This window comes from Myotis lucifugus, unplaced genomic scaffold (assembly GCF_000147115.1).
Source record: "Myotis lucifugus unplaced genomic scaffold, Myoluc2.0 scaffold_1, whole genome shotgun sequence".
NCBI lineage: Eukaryota > Metazoa > Chordata > Mammalia > Chiroptera > Vespertilionidae > Myotis > Myotis lucifugus.
The window spans coordinates 23,126,467-23,136,921 of record NW_005871049.1 but is presented as its reverse complement, the minus strand read 5'-3'; the positions used below and the strand labels follow the sequence as shown (position 1 = coordinate 23,136,921).

Here is a 10,455-nt window from a genome sequence, read left to right as displayed (position 1 = left end):
CTAAAAAAAAAATATAAAACAGTTTTTGCTCTCATAGCACTAACCCGGATTGGCCTCAACGTCGATTAGACGGGCCCAGCCTCACGGACTGTAAAGCCTCCCAAGGTCCGGATTTCCGCTCCAAGGGCAAGTACCTTGGTTGACGGATACATTCCCAACTAGGGAAGTAGTTCAAGGAGGGCAGCTGATCGATGTTTTTCTTTTAATCGATCATATCTAGCTCTCTGGTCCCTCTCCCCTTCCTTGTTGTAAAAAATTCAATAAAGTATATTTTGTAAAAAAGTATTGCATCAAAAGGTTGATGAGCCTAAGATGTCCCCATGCTCTGTAGTCCGCAAACAGGAGACCCCGGAATGACGGTGGTGTAGTTGGAAGGCCTGAGTGTCTGAGAACAGATTCTACCGATTCCAGTGTGGGTCTGAAGGACTGAAAACTAAGTACACTCAGAATGGTAGATGTGCTACTTATTAAGTCCAGGAGAGAGCACAAAACCATCCTGCGTTTCTCAACCTCCACAGGCTCCCGCGCAGCAGACAAGCTCCCAGCAGCACCGTTTCTCCTTTCCCTGCTCACTGGGGCGACGGCGGCCTGTGGGTGCGGGCGGTGAGGGGGGGCGGGGGCTGTGACAGCCCGAGGCTCCGTGCCCGGTGCTTGGAAAGAAGGGCCGGTGCTCGCTTGGGCAAACATGGATGTGATTTAATTTATATGTTTGTATAGAGAACATTCTCCTTGTATATCTTCAGATGACAGCAATCTGCATATCCTACAGCTGCCTGTGTTTCACACACTTTCATCCTGCATCAGCACATTGTTATTTATTTTTATTTTTTTCAATATGTTTTTTATTTTTATTTTAGTGAGAATGGAAGGGAGAGACAGACAGAGTGAAACTTTGATGTGAGAGAGAAACATTAGTCTGCTGCCTCCTGCACCCCCCCCCCCCAGGGGTGGAGCCCCAAATCCAGGTATGTGACCTCCTGGTTCATAAGTTGACCCTCAACCACTGAGCCAAACTGGTCCGGCTGATTGTAACCAAATATGTCACTTGGTTGTCACTATACAGTGCACTGTACGTCCCTCTGTTCAAAAGTTTTCCAGCAGATGGTGCTAGACACTATTCAGTGCACAGGTCTGGACAACAGGAATTTGTGTCCTGAAGCAAAGCCTCCTCCTCTCTCCTGGACAAATGGTCATCCACACTAAGACAGGCAAAATCTGCATTGCTCTCTGTGTCTCTTCCCCCTGGATGGACGCTGACTATTGTCTCTGTGGCCAGGATTCTAATGACTAAGTTTTAAGTGAGCATGTAAAGTTTGTTGAATGGAGGGCTCAATGAATGAATTGATAAGGAGATGATTGGATCTATAAGAAGATGCAGCCCTAGCTGGTTTGGCTCATTGGATAGAGTGTCGGCCTGCGGACTGAAGGGTCCCGGGTTCAATCCCGGTTAAGGGCACATACCTCAGTTGCAGGCTCCTCCCCGGGGCCCTAGGAGGCAACCAATCGATGTGTTTCTCACACATTGATGTTTCTCTCTGTCTTTCTGTCTCTCTTCCACTCTCCCTTAAAAAAATTAATGGAAAAATATCCTCTGGTGAGGATCAAAAAAATATATATAAGAAGATATAGAAGGCAAAACACAGTTCAAGTTTAGCAGCTTTTCTACTTAGGTGTTAGCTGAAAAGAGTACAGTACTTTGTGTTTCAAATTATCCAGGATCCTTCAATACATCAGAATGTTCTGAAAATTACACACCTTGCTTCCATAAATCCAATTTTTAAATTAACTCTAAACAATTCAGCTTTTACACACTTCCCTCCTGTGCCCTGCCATGGCCTCCCTTTTCCCTGACCGCTATAAAAGCACCAGGAAAAGACTCCCTACTGGAATTTAAGGGGAACCAGGCCAGGTTCTGACCTTCCAGATGAACCACCAGTGTGTTCCACAGGGAAGGAAGGTGCTGTCGGTGGTCCTGCCAGCAACACCCAGGCCAGGCATGAGTGCCTCACAGCCGTGGTGAACAGGACTCTGGAAAGAGCCAGAACCTTAGAACCTTGTGCAGGTTGACCACAGCCAGTGCTAGGGCTGGGAGGGGGCGTGACCTGGATGCAATGTGTGTGTGTGTTGGTTGGGGGCGGGGGGAGTGGAGAGAGGGAAAGGGGTATCAGAGTTACCCAGAAACACGAAAGGCAATTACCTGGGTCCCCAGCCTCCTGACAGGCACTTCCAGAGGAACCCCCAAATATGCCACATGACTGACACTGTTAAGCAGCTTCTGTCCAAGAGGAGCCAGAGGAAAAAGCAAGAAGAGGACCCCCTGTGTGAGGAGCACCATGAGGTCGTGGCCCTGTCCTGTGAGAAGGACCTGGACCTGTGTGTCCCAGTGCAGGGTCTCCTCCTCCCACCACCAGGCACAGCCCCTGAGCAAGTGCAGTTAGTCACAGGAGGTCGCTCAAAGGCCACACTGAGCCCCTGAGGGAGCAGGTTGAAGATGCTGCAAAGGGGTTAGAAATACAAGTCTCAGAATCATTTGAATTGCTTTCAAAGGTGGAGAAGCAAATGGGAGAATTACTAGTACATTCTGAGTTGCAACAATTTAAGAGTTTGCTAGGAAAAGAGAAGGAGCTCTTTTCAAATTACATGTCAAGCCCGGCTGGCATGGCTCAGTGGTTGAGCATAGACCTATGAACCAGGAGATCATGGTTCGATTGCTGGTCAGGGCACATGCCTGGGTTTCAGGCTCTGTTCCCAGTGGGGGGCATGCAGGAGGCAGCCAATGGATGATTCTCTCTCATCATTGATGTTTCTGTCTGTTTCTCCCGTCCTCTCTGAAATCAATAAAAATACATTTAAAAAAATCACAAGTCAAAGACAACCCTGTTCAAGGAAAACGAAATGAAAACAAAGGAATGGAACCATTAGCAGCTGCACAGCTGTCTGCTTGGCTGGGACTTCACAGTTTCTCCTCCTGTGTGGCAGGCAGGTTCGGAGTTGTGTCTGTAAACTGCCCGTATCTGGGGAGGGGGATTGTGCCACCACGGGAACAGGTCACAGCTTATTGTGAGGATGCAGAGAGCAAGGGATGGGCTGGACCCAGACCTCTGAAGCTGAAGGGTAAAGCCTCCCGTTCCTTGTACTGTAGGCGTTGAGATGGCACATCCTGAAGAGGGGGTCACATGGGGGCCCAGAGTTACACATTCCTGGGTGAGAAAAGCAACAGGCCTCAGCCTTTCAGATTTCAGTTTCCTCAGCAAGAAAGATGGGATTAAATGTCTTTGGGAGGATTAAAAATGTGCAAATGAGATCATGCCTATGACTTTATCTGGCCTGACTGAATCACAGGAGATCCCTCTGCCCTCCAACCAGCATCTCTGAACTTCCTCTCACCTCCACCCTGGTCCACCCCTTCCTCTGCAGAGGAGGAGCCACCCTTCTCTGCTGGGCATGGTGGAGGGCCTAATAGTCCCACTCTCTTATATAAATTCAGGTCAAGCTCTCATCACAGACCACACCATCTGGTGACAGACTGGCTTCAAGGGCCCTTCTGGGAGAAAGGTCTCAGCGACCAGAGTTACAGACTGTCCCAGGACCGGCTGCTCGGATGAGTCCGGAGGTGGAACCACGTGGCTGTGGGAGGTAAGACCTGGGCTGGGGCTTCCTGAGCACCCAGCCAAGACAGGCTGAGACATTGCACCTTGAAAGGGAATCCAAACTCGAATTTGGTTTAATTTATTTATTTATATTTTTCAATTTCAGTTGACATTATATTAGTTTCACGTGTACAGGGTAGTGGTTAGACATTTATATATACCTTATGAAGTGACTCCCCCATAAGTATAGTACCCCCAACACCATACGTGGTTATACCATTATTTACTATATTCCCTGTGGGGTTTGACTTTATTCATTAATTAATTTTATAAATTGACTTGAGAGAGAGAGAGGAAGGGAAAGAGATTGATTTGTTGTTACACTTATTTATGCATTCATTGGTTGATTCTTGTATATACACTGACTATCAGGATGCTCTATAAACAACTGAACTAGGAGGATGGTTGGTGTAGCTCAGTAGTTGAGCATTCACCTATAAACCAGGGGTCACGGTTCAATTCCTGGTCAAGGCACATGCCCCAGTTGTGGGCTCTATCCTCAGTGGGGGGCGTGCAGGAGGCAGCTGATCAATGATTCTCCCTCATCGTTTATGTTTCTATCTTTCCCTCTCTGAAATCAATAAAAACAACAACAACAACAACCAAACACAAAGAAACACACATGAGGTTTATTATGATTTCTTTGACCCTTTCGGAGCCTTATACTAGGTCACCAAAATGCTTGCTAAAAATATGGATACCCAGATCTAACTCGTGAGGGGTTGGAAATGGGAATATCTGTGTGTGAGAAGGTGATGGCGAGTGTCCTCAGAGACCCACCTCCTAGGAATGGGTCCCAGGTGAGCCCAGGGACAGGATCATGTGGGTACAGGAGGTAGGAGCCTTGGTTTCCTGAGCCCAGGCTCCTGTAGGCCTTGATCCCACTTCCCAAGGGAATCCTAACTTTTATTCAAATTTGTTTGTTTGTTTTGCTGTTTCATATACTTTATTTTTTTCTTAATCTTTATTGTTGAAAGTATTACATTTGTCCTTTTTTTGGTTATTTTTTATAACACATTTGTTTTTTTCTGTTGATCCACCCCTAAGACCTCCCTTAAATGCCCAGCCTTTATTTTATGTTATTTTTAAATATATTTTTATTGTTGATAGTATTACAGATATCTCCCATTTTCCCTCCCTTTACTCCCCCTCTCTCCAGCCCCCCTCTCCCCCCCACCTCCCAGGTCTTCACTACCATATTGCCTGTGTCCATGTATAACATGTTTCATTATGGTTTGGGTGAGCCTTGTTCTAAAGTCATCCAAATGCTTGCTAAAAATACCATGATCCCAACCTGACCTAAGGGTGACCAATAACTGTGTGTGACAAAGCGCCAAGAGGTGCTAGTCTGAAGCTGCCTGTGGAATCCCTTCTAGGATGGCTCACTGAGGGCCGGTTTGTGTATAGATGGGGAGTGGACAGATGAGAGCCTTGAGGCCCTGATATACCTCATACTTCAATCCTTTGATCTTCCTTAATCTAACCATCTGCTTGCTTGCAGGCACTTTTTTCTCAGATCTGTGGGGAATGCAGATCTCTCAAATCTGCATGAGTTTGCAGCAGTCAGTGAAAGGAGAATTCATGTTTCTGTCCTTACTGTTCTGACCCTGTGTTAGGGGAAGTGAGCCATCATGGAGTCAGGGGAAGCTGGGATGAGAAAGAAGTGACAATGCAGTGGGAGCAGGCCTCAGCACTGGAGACAAACCTAAGAGGATTTGCTTATACAGGTGCTGGAATCAGAGGGAGCTGAACCTGCTAGAAAAGGGAAGGAAGGTGACAGGTCTCTGGGGTTTGTTTCGCTTCTATAATTGAAACATAGTTGCATTTCAGAGCTGTTGCTTTCCAGCTCAGAGCCGGGGGCAGCAGGCGGGTAACCTTGGCTTCCTCCATTGCCAGGGCAACCAAGCCTCATGTTCGCTTCAGCTGCGTGGCTACCGGCCGCCATCTTGGTTGGCAGTTAATTTGCATATCACCCTGATTAGCCAATGGGAAGCGTATTGGAGGTATGGTTAATTACCATGTTTGTCTATTATTAGATAGGATATATTAGAGGCCTGTGTATGAATTCGTGCATGGGTGGGGTCTGGCCAGCCTGCCCTATGGGGCTGAGCCTGCTGAGGGAAGGGACCTAGGGAGGTTGGCTGGCTGGCCCCACCCCCATGGGGGTGGGGCGTTCACGGGTGGGGCCATTGGGGGAGGGGCCTGGAAAAGACCCACTGAGCTGGAGCTGAGCATGGGCTCCAGCCTTCCCAGGGAGGACAGCCTCAGTAAGGAAACAGAAACCACCAGAAGGCTCTGCAAACAGACCCTGAGCTCCCTTTGCCCAGGCGGACTCAGAGCTGGTGTCTCTGTGTGTACATTAGACATATCCTTGCACTCGCCTTTGTCTGTTGGTCAAATCTACTGCATCAAAATACTTGTTCCCCTTCTTTTCTTTGGGCCCTTACAACAAATACAGGCCAATTGGAAGATGCAAGCCCCAGTGGCAGAGCCAGGCCCCACAATCACCTGGAATTTAGGCCTAAGACAACTGGTAGCGATCTCCATGGAACAGAGCACACTGTTTTTGAGTCTTTTTTAAAAAAAAATGTGTTTTTATTGATTTCAGAGAGGAAGGAAGAGGGAGAGAGAGACAAAAACATCAATGATGAGAGAGAATCATTGATCAGCTGCCTCCTGTACACCCCACACTGGGGATCAAGCCCACAACCTGGTCATGTGCCCTTGACTGGAATCGAACCTGTGACCCTTCAGTCTGCAGGCTGACGCTCTACCCACTGAGCAAAACCAGCTAGGGCTATAGGAGCTATTTAGATGGTTTGACAAACTAATACCAATTTTCTGATTTTCAGTCATACCAGATGGCTTCCTCAGTTAAAGAGAATGAAAACGTTCTACCATATTCTTGTAATTGATTATTTTATATTCATTTCTTCTCCTTAGGATCTTGTCCCCACAAATCCTTGTCACTAGTGGGTAGCTCACCATTGACAATAACTTAAAAGAACAGTTGTTTGAATGTGTGTTTGTTTCAATTTACATTGATAATCTAATCTTCAATTTTATTCTTTCTGAGCATGACATGAAAATCAGTTTTTTGAGTTGGAGGGTCCTCAAGGAAATCTAACCTCGTCGAAATCCCATCTACTTTTCTGTACAGAGCTGGATGTATCCTGCAGCTGAGAAGCTAAAGGAAAAACATGTAAACATGATATATTATGAATTCAGCACTATAAAAAATAAACTGTTTAAGCCAAACAGTGCCAGCTCCTTTTCTTAGGTTTTTCTCAAGATTAAAATGATTGAAGTTGGGAATTTTATTCTTCTTTCCCAGACTCTCTTAGAGATAAGAATGTTAGTAGCTATCCCCAGGTTTCCCAGATGATAGGTCCCTAAGGATGGAAACTGACCCAGGTATAGGTGATCTAGTCCCAAATCATACACTTGCCACAGTCCCATGCAGCACCATTGTGGGTGACTTGGTTTAGGTGGGTTGTGCTGATAGAGACACAAATCAGTGGTTGCTTCAAATGTGGCAGGGAGCAGGACCACAATGGTAGCCTTTTTTACATGCAACAATCTTTTCTCATCTCCAGGAATGCACAGGCACTTTAGAACCATGTCTGCTTTCTGACCAAGAATTTCTGAACTTGGTCTCAACGTCTGCAATCAGCTGGAGGTGGTGAACGGAGCTCCTCTAGACACGAGCGGCCACTGGTCTCATAGGAATGAGTCATTCAGGACAGCAAGGCCAGTGAGATCTGAGGGTGCATCTGCTTCTCGGTGGAGAGATCTCCCAGAGCACAGCTTCCTGAAGAAACCCACCTCAGTCCCATCCTTCTTTCAGGGCCCAATGGCGGTTGACGCAGCTCTGGCAGGACTCCTGGCAGAAATCAACTGTCCCATCTGCCTGGATGGCCTGCGAGACCCTGTCACCATCGAATGTGGGCACAACTTCTGTCGCTCCTGCACCCAGCAGTCCTGGGCTGATCTGCAGGACAGGTTCCCTTGCCCTGTGTGCCGTCACCCATGCAAAGAGAGGTGCTTGAGGAGCAACACCCAGCTGGGAAGGATGGTTGACATGGCCAAGCTCCTCCAGATCACCAGGGGCAAGAAGAAGCAGCAGGAAGAGAAGCGCTTGTGTGAGAAGCACAACAAGGTCCTGACCCTCTTCTGTGAGGAGGACCGAGAGCTGTTGTGTCCCCTGTGCACTCAGCCCCCTGACCACCAGGGCCACCCAGTGGGTGAGGCCCATGGAAGAGGCTGCCTCTCATCACAGGCAAAGGCTCGGCAGTTACATTGAGCCCCTGAAGAAGCAGGTGGCAGACGCTCAGAAATCAATAAGCATTCAAAGCAAAAAAGCCTTAGAACTGAGAGAGAAGGTGGAAACCCAAAGGCTGGAATTACTCTCTGAATTTGAGCACCTGAGGCAGTTTTTAGAACGTGATCAAGAAGCAGTTCTTTCAAGATTCGCTGATGAAGAAAAGGCGATTGAAAAGAAACTCAGCGCTAATATAACCGAATTTTCAAAGTACAATTCCACACTCAAAGGCCTGCTAAGTCAGGTAGTAGAGTGCACGGTGCTGACGGATGTGGAATTGCTGTTACAAATCACAAGTTTCTACAAGCACTCTGAGGGGTTCAGCCCATCAATGTTTTCAGTCCAGTTACGGAGGGAAGGCTGCAGTTTTCCTTTCCAGTATTCTGCTTTGCAGAAAATTACAAAGACATTTAGAGTAGATATCATTCTAGACCCTGAAACAGCACACCCTAACCTGACTGTCTCTGAGGATAAAAAATGTGTGCGATATACAAAGAGAATGCAAGACGTTCCTGATTTTCCAAAAAGATTTACAGTCAACACAGTTGTCCTGGGGTTTCCATACTTTCATTCCGGCAGGCATTTCTGGGAGGTAGACGTGGGAGACAAACCCACATGGGAGATCGGGGTTTGCAAAGATTCTCTGTCCACCAGGTGGAGGAGCCCGTCGGCCTGTCGGGGAGGCTGGCGGATTAGGCGGCAGGGGAATAGCTATGATGCCCCGGGAGCTGGCACCATCCCTCTCTTGTCTGAAGTGAAGCCCAGAGGCATCGGCATTTTCCTGGACTATGAGATGGGGGAGATCTCATTTTATAACATGACTGACAAATCACACATCTATACTTTCACTGACACTTAATCGACCTCTTAGGCCTTACTTCTATGTAGGACCTGACTCAAAACCTCTTAGGATCTCTATAGGAACAGACTGAATGAAAACTTTCTAAGAGACTGGACCAGTTTAATAATTTTTTTTTAAATGGAAGGTGTGTGTGAATTAATACAATAGTGGGTATCATATTAATATGAGAGTAAATCTAATCTCCCTTCAATGGAAGGTGAAAGGAAGAAATGGTGGTCCTGTTAAACACGTAAGTCAGGAAGAGAGTTTCATTTTGCTTCAACAACACTGGACAAGATCTGAGGATTGTCCAGGTCCCACTGCGCTCTTGGTTCAAGCTCTACCCAGTGCTTGGGATCTTCTGTAGCTGTTTACTTCGCTTCTTTACTCTTGAATTGGCCTGGGGTTCCTAAATCCCCCTTCCCCTCCAGGGTATTCTCTGACCTGGACTCCTATGGTACCTTTGGGCTCCCTGCCTTATTTCACTGATCCTAAAGGGCAGAAATCCTAGTCCTCTGTAAGCTACAAACCAGGGTCTGTCTTAGTAGTTTTTTTAGATGCACAGTATTTGCCTCCTGAATAGCATGCTTAACATTTAAATTGCTTTTGTGGTTTTTCTGTTTTGCTAGATCTGGTGTTTAGTTTCATTATTTTATAGTTTGCAATGTTCATTATTGTGTTTAAAAAGAGTGCTGCTGGTCACCCAGCTGACACATTGGAACCTGAGCATCCTAATGTTAGCTACGTTTTCTCTGTAAACCAAAGTTCATCCCATAAACCTTAGAAACAGACTAGATCCAAATGGAATTTAAAAATAAATAAGAATCCATCTACCATCAGTGTTTTCCTTTTGAAAAAGAAATCAGCTGGCAGCAAAGTTTACAGACTCTTTCAGAACAGAGACAGATTTTCAGAGAAGGCAATGGTTTGAGACATACTTACTAAAAAGGAAGGATAAGTCCTAGCTGGTTTGGCTCAGTGGACAGAGCTTCGGCCTGCCGACTGAAGGCTCCCAGGTCCAATTCTGGTTAAAGGCACATGCCCGGGTTGCAGGCTCAACCCCAGAAGGGGGCGGGCAGGAGGCAGACGATCAATGATGTTTCTATCTCCCTCTCCCTTTCTCTCTGAAATCAATAAAAATATATTTAAAAAGAGTGGGGGGGGGCGTGTGGGTACGGGGGACAGAAAACTTGGAGACACCCAGGATTTTCACAATACAATTTGGCCTTTTAGTTTATGGATCTTGTCATTTTGGGGATTCAATGGTATGGCCTGCAGGTGACACCATCACTTTTAGCTGAATAGAACTCTTAGAATGCCCCCATAATGGCCACATTTAAAAGAAACAGGTATTTGCCCTCATGTTTGACATCATGACAATATCCCCTGTCAGATACTTGTGTCTTGGTTAAGTATTTTCAAACCAAATATTGATTATTCCACTAAATACCCTCCCAAAATTAAGTGTAAATAAAAATTAGCAGACATTATCACAGATATCCCCTCCCCTTCGTGTTAAGCTTTCAACCAAAAGTCTTCCTAAGGCAGCATGTTAAGGCCCCAAGGGCAAACTGATAAAGAGCACAGTAGGAAAACTGCAGAAGTAATGCCATTTATTCATTAAAATGATTCACTTTATTTTT

At 46.3% G+C, this 10,455-nt stretch overlaps 1 protein-coding gene across 1 annotated transcript; it reads left to right on the top strand.

Annotated features, from left to right (window-relative positions):
* The first annotated feature begins 7,317 nt into the window (after positions 1-7,317).
* LOC102430668 (putative tripartite motif-containing protein 75) lies at positions 7,318-9,366 on the top strand. The gene is given in 3 exon segments (XM_014456206.2): positions 7,318-7,890; positions 7,892-8,826; positions 8,828-9,366. Coding segments are annotated over 3 exon segments (1,398 nt in total). The 5' UTR covers positions 7,318-7,503; the 3' UTR covers positions 8,904-9,366.
* Positions 9,367-10,455: the final 1,089 nt, after the last annotated feature.